The sequence below is a fragment of the Salvelinus namaycush genome, chromosome 1, assembly GCF_016432855.1.
Source record: "Salvelinus namaycush isolate Seneca chromosome 1, SaNama_1.0, whole genome shotgun sequence".
NCBI lineage: Eukaryota > Metazoa > Chordata > Actinopteri > Salmoniformes > Salmonidae > Salvelinus > Salvelinus namaycush.
This window is the reverse complement of record NC_052307.1, coordinates 21,472,020-21,493,540: the sequence shown is the minus strand read 5'-3', so window position 1 is coordinate 21,493,540 and position 21,521 is coordinate 21,472,020. Positions and strand designations below refer to the sequence as shown.

At 47.3% G+C, this 21,521-nt stretch overlaps 1 protein-coding gene across 1 annotated transcript in view; it reads right to left on the bottom strand.

Annotated features, from left to right (window-relative positions):
* Positions 1-631: 631 nt before the first annotated feature.
* The window catches only part of LOC120050996 (rasGAP-activating-like protein 1), a 37,717-nt gene continuing 16,827 nt past the window's right edge, over positions 632-21,521 (bottom strand). Inside the window, exons 9-20 of the mRNA XM_038997566.1 lie at positions 21,355-21,472; positions 20,770-20,923; positions 18,190-18,254; positions 17,824-17,936; positions 13,677-13,869; positions 13,375-13,512; positions 12,720-12,858; positions 9,872-10,047; positions 8,704-8,841; positions 8,404-8,539; positions 1,292-1,412; positions 632-818 (exon numbers count right to left, since the gene is read on the bottom strand). Coding sequence (XP_038853494.1) covers positions 632-818; positions 1,292-1,412; positions 8,404-8,539; positions 8,704-8,841; positions 9,872-10,047; positions 12,720-12,858; positions 13,375-13,512; positions 13,677-13,869; positions 17,824-17,936; positions 18,190-18,254; positions 20,770-20,923; positions 21,355-21,472 — 1,678 coding nt within the window. The remainder of the gene's footprint in view (positions 819-1,291; positions 1,413-8,403; positions 8,540-8,703; positions 8,842-9,871; positions 10,048-12,719; positions 12,859-13,374; positions 13,513-13,676; positions 13,870-17,823; positions 17,937-18,189; positions 18,255-20,769; positions 20,924-21,354; positions 21,473-21,521) is intronic.

Sequence of the window (21,521 nt, the reverse complement as noted above, 5' to 3'; positions counted from 1 at the left end):
GTATTTTTTTTTTACCATGTTACACTTCTCAAAAGGCACCGAATTGCTGGAACGACCCATATAATGATATTGAATATTTAAAAAATCTTCACATTTCACAGACGCTGGATGCAGGGCATGCACTACATTCCTTGATAGCCATACAATAATGCAGTACCACGGGAATGACACACTCCATGCGCGCCCCTGCTTCAGCTCAGTTCCACATAACAGTTTGTGTCCTGCTCAATCGATAAGAACCCAAGCTTTGGGAGAGTAGCAGAAGTTTATGTGGCAGTCCATCTGAATGCAAGACCTGTGGCAATCAGTTATTTCACTAGATAACTTCTCTGCCACAGCTGAAAACCTGTGTGTGTGATATCTGCCACAGCTGAAAACCTGTGTGTGTGATATCAAACGTCCCAGGAAAAGAATGATGCAGAATGGGTATCCTCTTCATTCTGGCTTATGAAGAAGTGATCTGGATGAGAAGAGAGTTCCTCTAGACATCACATGTAACAAACAACATGACAGGGAGCAGGGAGAGGCTGCCTTCCTTCTGTGATCGCTTGGTTTTCCTACTCCATTGAGTCTGATAGAGGACGCTGCTCTCCCCTTCAGACCCGGGCTCAGGCCCCAGGGAAGGCCCAATCTAGGGGGTCAGGATGAGGCTACCGGCCTCCTCTCTTTCCTGCCGCTGGAAGGTGGCATGGGCCTGCTCCAGATCCAGAACCACTCCAAGTAGCCGAACCGCTGCAGCCTGCCTGTGCTTCAGGAGCTCCACGCTACAATCTGCTCCATCTGGGGGGGAGAGAGAGAGATTTGAAGCAACTTGAATGCTTTAAATGACAGTACAACTGTCTAGGGAACCAACCTCTCTGACAGCTAAGGTGCATATTAAAAAGGCACTGCTTTGACAGTCTCTCACCAGGGAGCAGCCCAGAGTTCACTCTATTCTCTTCCTCTGTGGTCATCTCTGCCTCCACCTCCACATACTGCTTCCTGTTAGCACACAGCACAGGGCACAGCACAGCACAGGGCACAGCACAGCACACTCACATTAACACACTGATCAACATGTTTATCAATGTTTAGACAGTGTGTAACAAAGTATGAAAGCATTGTGTGAGAGAGGCTGAACATAATCCACACTGATGTGTTCCTGAGTTACAGGCTATATTCTAATGAATAATAGTCCTAGTGTTACAATGTAGACCCCTTATGACAAGTAAATGAACTGCACCCTGTCTGTCTGTCTGAGAAGGTTTATCATAGCCTCCAAATGTCTCATGTCAAAGTGTATTCCACTGACCTGAGCTTGTCTCTTCCCTGAAGAAGCTGTTTGTAGATGGTCTGAGTCTCTGCGTCTGGATCTAATGGGTCACTCCAGTCGCCCAGAGTCACTGCAGAGTGAGTGCGACTGCAACCTGAAGCTGAACAAAACAGAGGGGCCATACAGTGTATTCACTTTTCTAATTTTATTTATTTATTTTATTTCACCTTTATTTAACCAGGTAGGCTAGTTGAGAACAAGTTCTCATTTACAACTGCAACCTGGCCAAGATAAAGCAAAGCAGTGCGACAAAAACCACAACACAGAGTTACACATAAACAAACATACAGTCAATAGCACAACAGAAAAATCTATGTACAGTGTGTGCAAATGTAGAAGAGTAGGGAGGTAAGGCAATGAATAGGCCATAGAGGCGAAATAATTAAAATTTAGCATTAGCACTGGAGTGATAGATGTGCAGATGATGATGTGCAAGTAGAGAGTGCAAGTAGAGGGTGCAAAAGAGCAAGAGGATAAATAATAATATGGGGATGAGGTAGATTGCCGTGCTATTTACAAATTGGCTGTGTACAGGTACAGTGATCGGTAAGCTGCTCTGACAGCTGATGCTTAAAGTTAGAGAGGGAGATATAAGACTCCAGCTTCAGTGATTTTTGCAATTCGTTCCACTCATTGGGAGCACAGAACTGGAAGGAAAGGCGGCCAAAGGAAGTGTTGGCTTTGGGGATGACCAGTGAAATATACCTGCTGGAGCGCGTGCTATGGGTGGGTGTTGCTATGGTGACCAGTGAGCTGAGATAAGGCAGGGTTTTACAGAGCAAAGACTTATAGATGACCTGGAGCCAGTGAGTTTGGTGACGAATATATAGTGAGGGCCAGCCAACAAGAGCGTACAGGTCGCAGTAGTAGGTAGTATATGGGGCTTTGGTGACAAAACGGATGGCACTGTGATAGACTACATCCAGTTTGCTGAGTAGAGTGTTGGGGGCTATTGTGTAAATGACATCGCCGAAGTCAAGGATCAGTAGGATAGTCAGTTTTATGAAGGTATGTTTGGCAGCATGAATGAAGGAGGCTTTGTTGCAAAATAGAAAGCCGATTCTAGATTTAATTTTGTATTGGAGATGATTAATGTGAGTCTGGAAGAAGAGTTTACAGTCTGACCAGACATCTAGGTATTTGTAGTTGTCCACATATTCTAAATCAGAACCGTCCAGAGTAGTGATGCTAGTCGGGCGGGCGGCTGCAGCCAACAATCGGTTGAAGAATATGCATTTAGTTTTACTAGCATTTAAAAGCAGTTTGATGCCACGGAAGGAGTGTTGTATGGCATTGAAGCTCATTTCGGGGTTTGTTAACACAGTGTCCAAAGAAGGGCGAGATATATACAGAATGGCGTCGTCTGCGTAGAGGTGGATCAGAGAACCCCCAGCAGCAAGAGTGACATCATTGATGTATACAGAGAAAAGAGTCGGCCCGAGAATTGAACCCTGTGGCACCCCCATAGACTGCCAGAGGTCCGGACAACAGGCCCTCCGATTTGACACACTGAACTCTATCTGAGAAGTAGTTGGTGAACCAGGCGAGGCAGTCATTTGAGAAACCAAGGCTATTGAGTCTGCCAATAAGAATGCGGTGATTGACAGAGTCGAAAGCCTTGGCCAGGTCGATGAAAACGGCTGCACAGTACTGCCTTTTATCAATGCCAGTTATGATATCATTTAGGACCTTGAGCGTGGCTGAGGTGCACCTATGACCAGCTCGGAAACCAGATTGCATAGTGGAGAAGGTACGGTGGGATTCTAAATGTTTGGTGATCTGTTTGTTAACTTGGCTTTCGAAGATTTTAGAAAGGCAGGGCAGGATGGATATTGGTCTATAACAGTTTGGGTCTAGAGTGTCTCCCCCATTGAAAAGGGGGATTACCGCGGCATCTTTCCAATCTTTGGGGATCTCAGATGATACGAAAAAGAGGTTGAACGGTCTAGTAATTGGGGTTGCAACAATTTTGGGGGATATTTTTAGAAAGAGAGGGTCTAGATTGTCTAGCCTAGCTGATTTGTAGGGATCCAGATTTTGCAGCTCTTTCAGAACATCAGCTGTCTGGATTTGGGTGAAGGAGAAGCGGGGGGGGGGGGCTTGGGCAATTGCTGCAGGGCGTGCTGAGCTGTTGGCCGGGGTAGGGGTAGCCAGGTGGAAAGCATGGCCAGCTGTAGAAAAAGGCTTATTGAAATTTTCGATTATTGTAGATTTGTTTTGGGTGGTGACAGTCCATCCTAGCCTCAGTGCAGTGGGCAGCTGGAAGGAGGTGCTCATATTCTCCATGGACTTTACAGTGTCTCAAAACTTTTGGGAATTAGTGCTACAGGATGCAAATTTCTGTTTGAAAAAGCTAGACTTAGCTGACTGAGTATATTGGTTCCTGACTTCCCTGAAAAGTTGCATATCGCGGGGGCTATTCAATGCTAATGCAGAATGCCACAGGATGTTTTTGTGCTGGTCAAAGGCAGTCAAGTCTGAGGTGAACCATATCTGTTCTTAGTTCTCCATTTTTTTAATAGGGCATGCTTATTTAAGATGGCGAGGAAAGCACTTTTAAAGAGCAACCAGGCAGGTCAATATCCTTCCAAGATACCCGGGCCAGGTCGATTAGAAAGGCCTGCTCGCTGAAGTGTTTTAGGGATCGTTTGACAGTGATGAGGGGTGGTCAGTTGACCGCAGACCCATTACACATGCAGGCAATGAGGCAGTGATCGCTGAGATCCTGGTTGAAGACAGCAGAGTTGTATATAGAGGGAAAGTTGGTCAGGATGATATCTAAGAGGGTGCCCATGGTTACGGATTTAGGGTTGTACCTGGTAGGTTCCTTAATAATTTGTGTGAGGTTGAGGGGATCTAGCTTAGATTATAGGACAGCCAGGGTGTTAAGCATATCCCAGTTTAGGTCACCTAACAGTACGAACTCTGAAGATAGATCGGGGGCAATTAATACACATATGATGTCCAGGGCACAGCTGGGGGCTGAAGGGGGTCTATAACAAGCGGCAACGGTGAGAGACTTGTTTCTGGAAAGGTGGATTTTAAAAAGTAGAAGCTCAAATTGTTTGGGCACAGACCTGGATAGCATGACAGAACTCTGCAGGCTATCTCTGCAGTAGATTGCAACTCCGCCCCGTTTGGCAGTTCTATCTTGTCGGAAGATGGAAATTTCAGGATTTTTGGTGGCCTTCCTAAGCCATGATTCAGACACGGCTAGGACATCAGGGTTGGCAGAGTGTGCTAAAGCAGTGAATAAAACACACTTAGGGAGGAGGCTTCTAATGTTAACATGCATGAAACCAAGGCTTTTACGGTTACAGAAGTCAACAAATGAGAGCGCCTGGGGAATGGGGGTGGTGCTGGGGGCTGCAGGTGTAACGTTCGTCATATTCCTCCTCCTCGGACGAGGAGGAGCATGGATCGGACCAACACGCAGCGAGGTATGTAGACAATGATTTATTAAACAAGACGAAACACGAAGAACACTTGAATAAACTATAAAACAACAAACGACGTTAAACAGACCTGAACATGAGAACTACATAAGACGAAGAACGCACGAACAGGAAAAACGAATGAACGAACGAGACAGTACTGTGTGGTGCAACAAAACACAGACACAGCGACAATCACCCACAAACAAACAGTGAGAACAGCCTACCTTAATATGGTTCTCAATCAGAGGAAACGTCAAACACCTGCCTCTAATTGAGAACCATATCAGGCAACACATTTAACCCAACATAGAAACACATAACATAGAATGCCCACCCCAACTCACGCCCTGACCAACTAAACACATACAAAAACAACAGAAAACAGGTCAGGAACGTGACAGAACCCCCCCCCTCAAGGTGCGAACTCCGGGCGCACTCCTAAAACTCAAGGGGAGGGTCTGGGTGGGCATCTGTCCGCGGTGGCGGCTCTGGCGCAGGATGAGGACACCACTCCACCATTGTCTTTGTCCCCCTCCTTAGCGTCCCTTGAGTGGCGACCCTCGCCCCCGACCCTGGTCCAGGAACCTTCACCAAGGCCCCTCCTAAATAGAGGAGACAACTCAGGACAGAGAGGTAGCTCAGCACAGAGAGGTAGCCCAGGACAGAGAGGTAGCTCAGGACAGAGAGGTAGCTCAGGACAGAGAAGTAGCTCAGGACAGAGGGGTAGCTCAGGACAGAGGGGTAGCTCAGGACAGAGGGGCAGCTCAGGACAGAGGGGTAGCTCCGGACAGAGAGGCAGCTCTGGACTGAATGGTTGCTTCGGACTATATGGCAGCTCAGGACTGGAGGGCAGCTCATGACTGGAGGGCAGCTCATGACTGAAGGGCAGCTCATGACTGAAGGGCAGCTCATGACTGGAGGGCAGCTCATGACTGGAGGGCAGCTCATGACTGGAAGGCAGCTCATGACTGGAAGGCAGCTCATGACTGAAGGGCAGCTCATGACTGGAAGGCAGCTCATGACTGGAAGGCAGCTCATGACTGGAGGGCAGCTCATGACTGAAGGGCAGCTCATGACTGGAGGGCAGCTCATGACTGAAGGGCAGCTCATGACTGGAGGGCAGCTCATGACTGGCTGGCGGCTCTGGCAGCTCCTGACTGGCTGGCGGCTCTGGCAGCTTCTGACTGGCTGGCGGCTCTGGCAGCTCCTGATTGGCTGGCGGCTCTGGCAGCTCCTGACTGGCTGGCGGCTCTGGCAGCTCCTGACTGGCTGGCGGCTCTGGCAGCTCCTGACTGGCTGGGGGCTCTGGCAGCTCCTGACTGGCGGACGGCTCTAGCGGCTCCTGACTGACGAACGGCTCTGACGGCTCGGGACAGACGGGCGGCTCTAACGGCTCGGGACAGACGGATGGCTCAGATGGCGCTGGGCAGACGGATGGCTCAGATGGCGCTGGGCAGACGGATGGCTCAGATGGCGCTGGGCAGACGGATGGCTCAGATGGCGCTGGGCAGACGGATGGCTCAGATGGTGCTGGGCAGACGGATGGCTCAGATGGCGCTGAGCAGGCAGGCAGCTCAGACGGCGCTGGGCAGACGAGAAGTGCAGGCGGCGTTGAGCAGACGAGCAGTGCAGGCGGCGTTGGGCAGACGGCCGACTCTGACCTGCTGAGGCGCACAGTAGGCCTGGTGCGTGGTGCCGGAACTGGTGGTACCGGACTGGAGACACACACCTCAAGGCTAGTGCGGGGAGCAGGAACAGGGCACACTGGTTTCTCAAAGCGCACTATAGGCCTGGTGCGTGGTGCCGGAACTGGTGGTACCGGACTGAGGGCACGCACCTCAGGGCGAGTGCGGGGAGAAGGAACAGTGCGTACAGGGCTCTGGAGACGCACAGGAGGCTTGGTGCGTGGTGCCGGAACTGGAGGCACTGGGCTGGAGACACGCACCATAGGGAGAGTGTGTGGAGGAGGAACTGGGCTCTGGAGACGCACTGGAAACATGGTGCGGGGTGTAGGCACTGGTGGTACTGGACAGACCGGACCGTGAAGACGCACTGGAGGTCTTGAGAGCAGGGCTGGCACCATCCGCCCTGGCTGGATCTTCACCCTAGCCCGGCAGATGTGGGGAGCTGAGATGTAACGCACCGGGCTAAGCACACGCACCGGGGACACCGTGCGCTCCACCGCATAACACGGTGCCTGCCCGGGACGACGCTCTCTCTCTCCACTGGAAGCACGGCTGGGAGAGCTGTAGCGGCGAGCTGGCAGAGGACGTGCAGGGCTAGGAAGGCGCACAGGAGGCCTGGTGCGTGAGGCTGGCACAGTCTTAACCAGACGGCTAGCACGCACCTCAGGACGAGTATGGAGAGCTGTTCCCGGTGACATCAACTCTCCGACACGTTCAGTCGGGCGGATGTCGTGCCTCATGCACCAAACCAGCACCTCTCTCATAACTCTCTCCTCCAATTTCCCCATTAACTCCTTCACTGTCTCTGCGTCGCTCACCTCCAATTCCGCCCTGACCGGCTCCTTACGGTAAGCAAGGGGAGTTGGCTCAAGTCTACTACTTGACCCAGCTACACTCCCTTTTAGCCCCCCCCCAAGACATTTTTGGGTGAGCCTCTCGGGCTTCCAGCCGCTCTGCCTTGCTAGCGCCTCATAATGCCGCCTCTCCGCTTTCGCTGCCTCCAGCTCCGCTTTGGGGCGGCGACACTCCTCTGGCTCTGCCCAGGGTCCTTCTCCGTCTAGGATTTCCTCCCATGTCCATTCCTCCTTGTACCGCTGCTGCTGTCGCTGCTGCCCGTTACCCCACTGCTTGATCCTTTGTTGGTGGGTGATTCTGTAACGTTCGTCATATTCCTCCTCCTCCTCGGAGGAGGAGCATGGATCGGACGAACACGCAGCGAGGTATGTAGACATAATGATTTATTAAACAAGACGAAACACGAAGAACACTTGAATAAACTATAAAACAACAAACGACGTTAAACAGACCTGAACATGAGAACTACATAAGACGAAGAACGCACGAACAGGAAAAACGAATGAACGAACGAGACAGTACCGTGTGGTGCAACAAAACACAGACACAGCGACAATCACCCACAAACAAACAGTGAGAACAGCCTACCTTAATATGGTTCTCAATCAGAGGAAACGTCAAACACCTGCCTCTAATTGAGAACCATATCAGGCAACACATTTAACCCAACATAGAAACACATAACATAGAATGCCCACCCCAACTCACGCCCTGACCAACTAAACACATACAAAAACAACAGAAAACAGGTCAGGAATGTGACAGCAGGGCCTGGGTTAACCTCTACATCACCAGAGGAACAGAGGAGGAGAAGGAGAAGGGTACGGTAGAGACTATAAGAACTGGTCGTCCAGTGCGTTCGGAACAGAGAGTAAAAGGAGCAGATTTCTGGGCTCTGAAGAATAGATTCAAGGCATAATGTACAGACAAGGGTATGGTAATCTGTCTGTGAGATTCTCAGTCTCAGTGAGCAAATAAATATGGGCTGGTGTTAAGAGTAGTGCACATAAATGTGAGATAAAAAGATCATTATGAAGTGTTAAGGAAGCACTAACATGTTAAGTGTGTGTGGTACTTCAACAAAGATTCCTACATAAGTTAATATTTTAATTACTAGCGCGGTCAGCCTGTAGGCAGCAGGTCCACTTGCCACTCCGGTACGCCCCTGGGTGGAAGGAGGGCAGCATGCGCCTGTTGTAGATACTGGCCTTCCTGATGGCTGACAGCCACTGGTTCAACTCATTCACATTCTGCAGACACAGACAGACATACACAACACTCAGGTCAGTCCCAGTGTACGCACAAACCACAGTGAACAGTGATGAAAAGAAAGCACCACAAAGTCAACCCAGTCAAGGGTCAGTAGTGCTGTGGTCAGTAATAGTGTGGTCAGTGACTGGAGGTCTGTCAATACCTTGCACTGGGTATAGATGGTGTGCATCTGTCCATCGTTGTCCTGGGTGACGACCTGCAACACATGCTGCTGTTGGAAGGCATTCTCATCCACTCTCTCCACAGCACACACACACTGGATGGGGATGGAGGAGCGCACCTGCAGGATGCACACATAACACAGTATCAGTATGCACACAGCTCCATGTTGCACTCCTGTATTACTCTTTGTAGGCAATTTTCTGATGCAGGCAAATACACATCAAATGAATCATTCAGTTATCAGCTATTCCTCAGGCGAGTTTAGGCCCGGCTTCAAGTGCCACCCTTATGGGTACAGTAGATAGAGTATGTCTGCTTTCATCCTTCCCCTACTTTTTATTGAACATTAAGCAATTCAAGACCATTTCGCAAAGAAAAAGGACTGAAGAGAAAAGAGTGGTGGAGAGATGGAGAAGAAAGTGGGAGAGAGCAGGGCAGGAGAAAAATGTCAGAAAGGCTGCTTTAATGTAGAAATCAGCCGCTTCCATGGGAAGCCTGCCTCACTCAGGCTAGAGCACAGTGGTAGGGGATATGGTCCACAGTTGGATTTGCAATGTTAGTATGAATATCCACAGCCTTCAATGAACCTAGCATTTATTCCAGCCCCACAAAGGAAGAAGTCCGCTCAAAGAGAACCCTCTTTTACTGGCCTATTCTCCACATCTCTCTTTCTCTGACCCCCCCTATTTCTATCCCTATCTTTCTCGCTCCCCCCTCTCTCTCTTGTTCTCTTTCTCGCTCGCTCTCTGCCCCTCTCTCTTCCTTCCCCTTCTACCCCCTATCATTCTCTCTCCCTCATCCCCACTCCTGTCCTGGACTGGCTAGGCAAATGAGAGAAGCTCATTATCAAAAGACTGGGCATCACATGATAATAGCCTCCCCACTAATGATGTTCTCATACAGAGGGAAACACAAATAAGGCAGACGGGTGATTAAAATTGTTTTTTTTTATGAGGCAGGATGACGATCAAACACCCTTTGAAGGGTACAGGAGCCAATTCACACCAGAGGAAATGGTGTTACCTTGTTATAATGAGTTACTTTCAGAGGACTTAATGTTTTCTTGTTTGTCTTTATCTGATGTAAAAGAATGAAGGAATTGCCAATAGAGCTGGTCATGGGTAGGATTGTGTATGTGTGGGTCAGACCTGCCAGGGATCTGGGGTCTTGGCGTAGGACAGCGTCTCACTGCTCAGCCAGAAGTATCGCTTCTTGAAGGAAAAGCGGGACAGGAGCTGGGGGCTTTCGGCCTTGTGCTTCTGGAGATAGCCCTCCTTCACTGTCACTGAGGGCAAGAACACAGCCCTCTGGGGCACCTCAGACACTGTAGACAGACAGAGGGAGCAAGAGAAAAGAGAGGGGAAAGAGAGGGAGAACAAGATGGAACAGGAACAGTGATGGAGGGGAAGGGAGTGAGAGAAAGGAAGAGAGAAATAAGATGGGTGAAAACGGGAGCACAGAAACAGAAGTTCTACGTTTTATCAATATGGACACAAGGTGGAGCTGTAGCAGTACAGTTATGGTTAATGTATACATATTGTTGAATTACATTACAGCACATGATGCATTATCTCATTGTACATCATTGTTTGTGTCATCTTGCCTCCCTCGTCACCCTTGTGTTCAGCACACCCTAGTGTTAATTTTGTCAAAAATAGTGATTAAAATACTTGGACTTGGACTGAAACAGGTGCTGGTACTCATGTTGGGTACCGGTACTGTTCATATTTAGGTGCAGGAGCTCCACAATATTATTGAGCTAATATTATATTAGGTGAAACAGGAGCTCAAATTTGAGGTGCAGGTGCCCGTTGCCTGGTTGGGAAACAAGCTGCTTTAAGAAATTAAAAACCATAGTCGCACTGAGTTTAATAGTAAAACAACAGTCTATGTTTTTCTATCCCTTGAGTAAGCTAAACCCTCCCACTTTCCCCACTGCATTTCATAGCCAGGTTCTGTAACCAACGTAGCAAAGTCTCCTTCTTTTCCTCAGAGAAAACGGCTTGATTCTAGCCCTTACCAGTCAAAAGATATGACCCATAATATCAACGCTATGATGTTTTCTTTCTATCGTGCATTGGAGAGCCGTATTTTACATCCATTAAGCACATAGCGGGCCATTCTAAACGAGGCTACTTCCGGACCGGACTGTTAATAATTTGTTTAGGCTACACCTTGTTCTGTCATGTTATCTCATTAGCTAGCTACAGCCAACCTGGGACACGTTCAGCAGGACTCAACCTTTTGGAACGTTCAGATAGCGTATCTCTATGTAGAACAAACATGCCTCTCTAATATGTTGAATATGGAATAACTCTATTCATGGGTTCTATCTGAATCAAAAACGTTTTGGAACTGAATGTGGCCCTGGTAACATCACTAGTAGCCTATATGCAAACATTTGGAGGAACAGAAAGAAATGGGATAGCAAACAATTGATTGACTAAATTCCTCTTGCCACTACGCTATATCTGACTGGGTAAATTACTTTATTTAGATTTAATGTTGACCCACTGACTCAGACTTGAGCACTTGGACCAGGACTCGAGCACTGGGACTTGGACTTAGGGATTTAGGGACTTCGGGAGCACAGGCGTCTTGAGAGTTGATTCGGACTTGAGGTTCAGTGACTACTACATCACTGGGCAAAACAGTCATTAGCTCCCATTTTACTTGTCGACACCAATGTGGCTGCAGCGTCTGTGGAACCTTGATAACAATGGCAATGACGTGACTGAATGACGGAGGTGCAATCCATCCGGACGGAGGTGCAACCCTTCGGCAATACTTTGCGGAACCATCTGGTGATTGTGCAACTCTTTTTCTGCGCTTGCTTGTGTCTGTTTGTTCTGTATGTAATGTGCAATATCTATTTACTCTGAATTATTTCATACAGTATTTCTGCTGTTGGGAAGAGAATAGGATGTTATGCAGAAAAATATGTTGGTAGGACAAGGCTATGTATGTTTGTGCACCTATAGGTTGAGGCAATACAAATGTGTTGTGACTAAAATTAAAGGGCATTTTGTTGGCTAAAATGGCCCACTATTTTAGTCATTTTAACAATAACTAGACTAAATCATTATTCAAATGACAAAAATGTGACTTAATGATATTTTAGTCAAAATGACTAAGACTAGACTAAATCTAAAAAAGAGTGCCAAAATGAACACGGGCACACCCTCAGACATATGGAACAATACAAATCCACTCCTGCATAACACATTCACATCAAGTGTATTAAATGTCAAAGTGGCCTTTGAGGGAGAGCCCAGTGGCTGAGATGACATGGAGATTGGAATATGATATTTCAGAGGGATAAGATGGATCACAACAACAGACTCGCTGACACGCGACGATGAGAAAAGGGCATAGGTGTGCTATGTATACAGTGTGGTGTGTAGGGGTGGCGAGGGCTCCACAGTTCAACGCGCAGCCCACCGCACTCCATTTTAGTCCCAGTATCAGCTCCCAGCTGCCTATGAATATTTCACCACTGGGTCTATTGTATCTATTGATACCAGTAATAACTGGCCTTGCCATATTGGCACCTGGCGGGTTAGCCTACCAGGATAGGAGCCCAGCCAAGCTCTGCTGCTCTGTCGTCCGTCCCCCCTCGTCCCCCCCAGTGGCTCTACCTTATCTCTGATCTCTACGGTTATCTGCTTGCCCTTCAGCAGGCTACTGATACATTACTACTAGGGCCTAGAGTTTCCCCCCTGGTAAGGTGACATGGTGAGGAAAAACTCCAGGCCTTATGGGGCGGCAGGTAGCCTAGTGGTTAGAGCATTGGGCCAGTAACCGAAATGTTGATAGATCGAATCCCCGAGCTGACAAGGTAAAAATCTGTCATTCTGCCCCTGAACAAGGCAGTTAACCCACTGTTCCTAGGCCGTCATTGTAAATAAGAATTTGTTCTTAACTGACTTGCCTAGTTAAATAAAGGTTTTAAAAAATGCATTACTGAATAAACAGTGTCCTGCTGGTGCTTCTTACCGCTATCAATGTCGATGAGCTTGTCCAGGAAGTCTTTAACAGAGGCCACGCTATAAAGGATGATGGGATGCAAGGGCTCCATCCACAGCTCCTTACCGTGGCCCAGCTGCAAACCCAGGTTCCCCACACTCTGCACTGCCTGGCGCATAGAGAAACACAGCCATGTTCACCCACCACTCTCTACTGTAACCATAACTTACCATCTGTCAAATGGGCAGGGAGTACCGTTATCAATTCTGATATTAAATGAGCAGCACAGTATCATCAGGATGTGCTTGTGGTTCCTGTAACAGACTACTACACCCCTCTCTCTATGTGTCTCTGAGTAACATCAAACATCCCAGTGAGCAGGCTTGCTGTGAGGCCCTCTTTGTCCTGCCCACACCTGGCATGGGAACCTCTCTGAAGGACCCCTCTCTGAAGCTCTGCTTTGAACCCAAGCCTGGCCGCACACAGATGTAAAAATAGACCATTCTCTGTAGAGGACCCATAGCAACAGGACTTCAGCACCACGGACAGCAACTCTATTCTCCACAGCTGTTTCACTGTGCGGGACTATGTGGCACTGTTGTAGGATAAAAACTGTCTGTGCATGTGTGTGCGTATGCGTATGCGTGTGTGTCCGTATGAGTGTGTGCGTGCAAGGGCACAGTACCTTGGCTAGTAGTAACAGTGTCCTGCTGGTGCGTGTATCTGCATGCTGGTCCCTCAGGTGAAAGAGCTTGGGTGTGAGGATAGCAGGGGCAAGGAAACGGAGGAAGAAAAACCCACTGATGGCCAGATACTTCACATCCTAAGGGGATAGGGCCAGGAGGGAAGGTGTGCAACAGAGATTAATAAAATAAATGCACTAACAACATCCCCATGTCTATTCACTATCCAGCAAGGAAAACACGTCTTCATCTAGGTGACCTTTGTAGCTGAATTTGACATTTGACCTCTGGGTTTGAAACAGACCTCATTCTCTGGCTTAGGGAACTGCTCCTCCACCCTCTTGTGCAGCTGTTTGAAGGCCACCCTCATGACAGGTGGACACTGGGTAACTGACCCAATGATGGACTCCACGATGTTAGACAGATAGCCCTGCAGCATCTCCACACTGCTCTCCCTCACCTCAGCCTCAGACAACGCACCTTTAAATGAGATACGCCTCCAGAGATAGAGGGGTCAGTGTTACATTGAAATGAAATGTATATTGACAATTCAAAAGAGCTCTGAAACACAAAGGCCTGCGGGACCCATACTGTGACCTTTGCTTTGTACAGACAGCATTGTCACTAATTATGAAGTCTGTGCACTGGCCAAATCAATACATCAACATCTATCAAATCAAATCAAATAACATGTTATTGGTCACATACACATGGTTAACAGATGTTATTGCGAGTGTAGCGAAATGCTTCTGCTTCTAGATCCGACAGTGCAGCAGTAACTAACAGGTGATATCTAATAATTCCACAACAAAACCTAATACACACAATCTTGTAAAGGAATGGGATAAGAATATTTAAGTATAAAATATATGGATGAGCAGTGACAGAGCAGCTAAGATGCAATAGATAGTAAGAATAGATACTGAAGGATACAGTATACAGTATATACATATGAGATGAGCAATATGAGAAATGTAAACATTCTTAAAGTGGCATTATTAAAGTGACTAGTGTTCCATTTTTTTAAGTGGCCAATGATATCAGCCTGTAGGAAGGCAGCCGCCTCTCTGTGCTAGTGGTGGCTGTTTAACAATCTGATGACCTTGAGATAGAAGCTGTTTTTCAATCTCTCTGTCCCAGCTTTGATGCACCTGTACTGACCTCGCTTTCTGGATGGAAGCGGGGTGAACAGGCAGTGGCTCGGATGGTTATTGTCCTTGATGATCTTTTTTGCCTTCCTGTGACATCGGGTGTTGTAGGTGTCCTGGAGGGCAGGTAGTTTACCCCCGGTGATGCGTTGTGCAGACCGCACCACCCTCTGGAGAGCCCTGCGGTTGTGGACGGTGCAGTTGCTGTACCAGGCGGTGATACAGCCCGACAGGATGCTCTCAATTGTGCACCTGCAAAAGTTAGTGAGGGGTTTCGGTGACAAGCAACATTTTTTCAGCCTCCTGAAGTTGCGCATTCTTTGCAAAACACTGTCTGTATGCGTTGACCATTTCAGTTTGTCGGTGATATGTACATCGAGGAACTTAAAACTTTCCACCTTCTCCAATGCTGTCCCGTCGATGTGGCTAGGGGGGTGCTACCTTTGATGTTTCCTGAAGTCCAAGATAATTTATTTTGTATTGCTGACATTGAGTGAGAGGTTATTTTCCTGACACCACACTCCGTGGGCCCTCACCTCCTCCTTGTAGGCTGTCTCGTCGTTGTTGGTAATCAAGCCTACCACTGTTGTGTCGTCTGCAAACTTGATGATTGAGTTGGAGGCGTGCATGGCCACGCAGTCGTGAGTGAACAGGGAATACAGGAGCGGGCTGAGAACGCACCCTTGTGGGGCCCCAGTGTTGAGGATCAGCGGAGTGGAGATGTTGTTTCCTACCTTCACCACCTGGGGGCGGCCAGTCAGGAAGTCCAGGACCCAGTTGCACAGGGCGGGGTCGAGACCCAGGGTCTCGAGCTTAATGATGAGTTTGGAGGGTACTATAGTGTTGAATGCTGAGCTGTAGTCAATGAACAGCATTCTTACATAGGTATTCCTCTTGTCCAGATGGGATAGGGCAGTGTGCAGTGTGATGGTGATTGCATTGTCTGTGGACCTATTGGGCCGGTAAGCAAATTGGAGTAAGTCTAGGGTGACAGGTAGGGTGGAGGTGATATGATCCTTGACTAGTCTCTCAAATCACTTCAAGATGACAGAAGTGAGTGCTACGGGGCGATAGTAATTTATTTAAGTTACCTTAGCTTTCTTGGGAACAGGAACAATGGTGGCCATCTTGAAGCATGTGGGGACAGCAGACTGGGATAGGGATGGATTGAACATGTCCGTAAACACACCAGCCAGCTGGTCTGCGCATGCTCTGAGAACGCGGCTAGGGATGCCGTCTGGGCCGGCAGCCTTGCAAGGGTTAACACGTTGAAATGTTTTACTCACGTCGGCCACGGAGGAGAGCCCACAGTCTTTGGTAGCGGGCCGCGTCGGTGGCACTGTATTGTCCTCAAAGCGCGCAAAGAAGTTGTTTAATTTGTCTGGAAGCAAGACGGCGATGTCCACGACGGGGCTGGTTTTCTTTTTGTAATCCGTGATTGTCTGTAGACCCTGCCACGTACGTCTCGTGTTTGAGCCGTTGAATTGCGACTTTACTTGGTCTCTATACTGACACTTTGCTTGTTTGATTGCCTTATGGAGGGAATAACTACACTGTTTGTATTGGGCCATATTTCCAGTCGCCTTGCCATGATTAAATGTGGTGGTACGTGCTTTCAGTTTTGCACAAATGCTGCCATCAATCCACGGTTTCTGATTAGGGAAGGTTAGGGAGGTTTCTGGTTAGGGAAAGTACAACCTCTCCTATACACTTCCTTATAAACTTGCTCACCGAGTCAGAGTATACGTCAATGTTATTTTCTGAGGCTACCCGGAACATATCCCAGTCCACGTAATCGAAGCAATCTTGAGCGTGGAATCTGATTGGTCAGACCAGCGTTGGATAGACCTAAGCACGGGCGCTTCCTGTTTTAGTTTCTGCCTATAGGAGGGGAGCAACAAGATGGTCACGGTCAGATTTGCCAAAAGGAGGGGCGGGGGAGGGCCTTGTATGCATCGCGGAAGTTAGAGTAGCAACGGTCGAGCGTGTTACTCGCTCGTGTAATGCAATCGATATGCTGATAGAATTTAGGTAGCCTTGTTCTCAATCTAGCTTTGTTAAAATCCCCAGCTACAATAAATGCAGCCTCAGGATATATGGTTTCCAGTTTGCATAAAGTCGAGTGAAGTTCCTTGATGGCCGTCTTGGTATCCAATTGCAGGGGGATATACACGGCTGTGACGATAACCGAGGAGAGTTCTCTTGGGAGATAATACTGTCAGCATTTGATTGTGAGGAATTTTACGTCAGGTGAACAAAAGGACTTGAGTTCTTGTATGTTGTTACAATTACACCATGAGTCGTTAATCATGAAACATACACCCCGCCCTTCTTCTTACCGGAGAGATGTTTGTTTCTGTCAGCACGATGCACTGAAAATCCCGTTGGCTGTACAGACTCCGACAGCATGTCCCCAGCTAGCCATATCTCCGTGAAACAGAGTATGTTACAATCCCGGATATGTCTTTGGAAAGCAACTCTTGCTCTGATTTCGTAGATTTTGTTAACTAGGGACTGGACATTAGCGAGTAATATACTCGGAAGCGGTGGGTGGTGTGCGCACATCCGAAGCCTCACTAAAAGACCGCTCCGGCACCCTCTCCTGCGTTTTGGGTCAGCCTCTGGAATCAGTTCAAATTCCCTGGGAGGTGCAGACAAAGGATCCGCTTTTGGAAAGTCGTATTCCTGGTCGTAGTGCTGGTAAGTTGACGTCTCTCTGATATCCAATAGTTCTTCCCAGCTGTATGTAATAACACTTAAGGTTTTCTGGGCTAATAATGTAAGAAATAACACATTAAAAAAAATACTGCATAGTTTCCTAAGGACTAGAAGCGAAGCTGCCATCTCTATCGGCGACATCTTGTCAATCTGGCGCCGTCTTATACATTTCATCTCTCAATAGATCCCTCAGTGTTATTACGTCTGTGGAAACTTGAGCACTAATGTGGTACAGTAGATAGCAGGTTAAGTCTAAGGAGATGTAGGATCAGTCTGTGTAAATGATCAGGTCTGGTCTGGGCAGATATAGGGATGATAGATACTGGATATGGGTGGGTGTCAGAGATAGGCATCTCAGGGGGTTCTCTCTAGTTGCTAGGCAACAAACTTCCCCCATTTTTACATTCCTTTTTCATGTCTTGATGTTGTCATCTCCAGTCACACTGTGGAGGAGGTGGGGATTATGCTATGATGCAAGTCTCATATACTGTAGATGTTATGGGTTGTTATCCAGGAAACTAGTATATCTCTGAGGGTGTAAACAATCATCACACCTGTATTTCGACTCCAGTATTTTCTGTTTACCTGGTTCTGTTCAGGTCAATTTTACACGGGTCCAGCTCAATGTACTTCTTCTCCTCAAAGATGCGGTTAATGATGGGCTTCAGGACCTCATGAAGGTACAGCATCCCCACGGCCTGCCAGTGCACAATACCTCACATTTAGAAAACATCCATTCAAAGCTATTTTATATATATCCAGTCAGTTTACACAGCTAATGCCAATTATTCAGAACAACAATGGTTCTTAGATTTAAGTCATTCCCATGTCTTTAGGACTAGGCTATAGTGCTTTACTGTGAGACAGGTAAGAGCAAAGTGAGAATCCAGCTAACACGTTGGATTGACAGAGGGAGCATGCCCAGACAACATGATGAGAATTCCTACTCACCTTCATGAACTGTTCCATGGCCTTAGAAGCTAGAGAGTTGGACCGAAACAGGGTGTTTGGATCCACTGTCAGAGAGATACATTAAAGAGTAGAGTAATGTAGGCTATACATTTCAAGGACATCATATTTCTAAACCACTGTGTATGGGGCCAAGAGGAGTAATAAACCAAATACTGATCTTGGTCAACTAGGGCTACTTCAATACTAGCGCTAATCTATTTTCAAAGAGGACTTCATTGACCCCATTTGCTACCGAAGTTACCTTTATCCTTGGAGGGAGGAACATTGATGTAGTCATAGTGATATGACCTATTGCCGGGCAAAATGTTTTATACTGAACAAAAATATAAACGCAATGTAAAGATCCCAGAAATGTTCCATAAGCACAACAAGCTTATTTCTCTCAAATGTTGTGCACAAATTTGTTTACAGCCCTGTTAGTGAGCATTTCTCCTTTGCCAAGATAATCCATCCACCTGTCAGGTGTGGCATATCAAGAAGCTGATTAAACAGCATGATCATTACACAGGTGTACCTTGTGCAGGGGACAATAATAAAAGGCCACTGTTTTGAGGGAGCGTGCAATTGGCATGCCGACTGCAGGAATGTCCACCAGAGTTGTTGCCAGAGACTTGATTGTTAATTTCTCTACCATAAGTCGCCTTCAACATAATTTTTGAGAATTTGGCAGTACGTCCAACCGACCTCACAACCGCAGAACACATGTAACCACGTCAGCCCAGGACCTCCACATCTGGCTTCTTCACCTGCGGGATTGTCTGAGACCATTCACCTGGACTGCTGATGAAAGTGTGGTATGCACAACCAAATCATTTCTGCACAAACTGTCAGCTCATCTGCGTGCTCGTTGTCCTCACCAGGGTCTTGACCTGACTGCAGTTTGGCATCGTAACTGACTTCAGTGGGGAAATGCTCACCTGGGAAAAGCCACTGGCACACAGGAGAAGTGTGCGCTTCACGGATGAATCCTGGTTTCAACTGTACCGGGCAGTTGGCAGACAGCGTATATGGCGTCGAGTAGTTTGCTGATGTCAACGTTGTGAACAGAGCGCCCCATGGTGGCGGTAGGGTTATGGTATCGGCAGGCATAAGCTACGAACAATGAACATAATTGCATTTTATCGATGGCAATTTGAATAGACAGAGATACCAAATCCTGAGCCCCATTGTCGTGCCATTCATCCGCCACCATCACCTCATGTTTCAGCATAATAATGCACACCCCCCATGTCGCAAGGATCTGTACACAATTCCTGGAAGCTGAATATGTCCCAGTTCTTCCATGGTCTGCATACTCACCAGACATGTCACCCATTGAGCATGTTTGGGATGCTCTGGATCAATGTGTACGACAGTGTGTTCCAGTTCCCGCCAATATCCAGCTACTTCACACAGCCATTGTAGAGGAGTGGGACAACATTCCACAGGCCACAATCAACAGCATGATCAACTCTATGCAAAGGAGATGTGTCGTGCTGCATGAGGCAAATGGTGGTCACACCAGATACTGACTGGTTTTCTGATCCAAGCCCCTACCTTTTTAAGGTATCTGTGACCAACAGATGAATATCTGTATTCTCAGTCATGTGAAATCCATTGATTAGGTCCTAATGAATTTATTTAAATTGACTGATTTTCTTATATGAACTGTAACTCAGTGATAGTAAAAATCTTTGAAATTGTTGCATATTGCGTAAATATTTTTGATCAGTGTAGTTGTAGGCCAGAAGCTCATTTGTGAGAAGAGAAGAGCTGCCTGCTCTTTTATGATATTAAAAAGGATGTTAAAAGTTTGTTCCACCACACCCCTTCTTCAGCATAAATGAATTTCTAGTATTTTTTCTCACATTTCTTTCCCTCACATTTTTCTACTCCCCAATATCTATTTTGATCTTATGATCAACGAGCTCCCTTTTAGATCGTGTGGAGTTGCTATGGAAACTTTGCTTGTTATCACAAGCCACACTAACAGAAAGTGAAAAAAACTAAAAGAGCACAACTAAACTCCTTATGACTTAGCCTGGGGACCCAAGTGGAAACAGGAACATAATTAATGAACACCCAGAATTTGTCAAACAACTGTAAGGATGAATAATTGCAGGAGGTCTGATTAATATAAGGCTGCACCGCCCGCCCACACAGACAGACTGACCGTGGCTACTGCTGCCATTAGAGAGAGGGCGTCAAATCAGAGTTACATACCAGCATTGCTTAGAGCCTCTGCAGGATACGCAGGAACAAGAGCAGGTGATTAACTGGGCTCTTTTTTAATCTGCCTAGCACATATACACTCAAAGTTCCTTCCAACACTGTCCACTACCTTAACCTACACACTGTCTGGTTGTTCACAGCTGCAAGATCCTTCCAACACTGTCCACTACCTTAACCTACACAGTGTCTGGTTGTTCACAGCTGTACATGGATTTGTTTCACTACATCCAAGAGACTTAGTGGTCATATAACCATGATTTTTGACAAGAGCATCTAGAAAAGCATTACGCTCAGGAATATGACTTTCCTGTCCTATGTTAAATTCCCCAGCCAGCCAGTATATCTTACAGGTGTGGTTGACCTCGCGGGTGTTGAGGTAGTCCAGAAAGGGCACCACCAGGCCCTGCCCCAGGTAGATCTTGACCAGGGTCATGGCCACGTCCTGCCGGCTCTCCACTGTGGTCACCTCCTCCAGCATGGTCAGGGGGCTGCCGTCCTCCACCTGGGGTGGGTCAGCGGGTGGAGACAGTCAGGGTCTATTAGCCAGGTGTTCATTTATGAGAGGAAGCTGGCTATGTGTCTGTCAGCCATGGGGCACAGTAGGCTCTATATACTGTATAAACTCTGTGGTGAAAGGATGTGGTATATTGTAAGAAATCTAAAGTAAATCTATTTTCATAGAAAGGAATCACGCACCATGGCATCTGTCATTCTGCCCCTGAACAATACAGTTAACCCACTGTTCCCCGGTAGGCCGTCATTGTAAATAAGAATTTGTTCTTAACTGACTTGCCTAGTTAAATAAAGATTACATTTAAAATTAAAAATGGCATGAAAAATGTAATAGACTAGTGGTTGAACAAATCAGAAAAATATCCTGTAGAATTAGTTAATAACAATGGGTTATGTATGTGACAGCAGTGTGATGTTGACCTCAGCAGGAGAGATGACTGACTGCACCAGCAGGTCAATGAGAGGCTGGTAGTACATGGAGGGAAGAATATGGTCCTCCACCAGACGCACCTTCAGTCGCAGCGCACCCAGCTTACCTCTGTGGACAGCGAGAGCGAGAGGCCTCAGAGACACTACAGTCACGACAC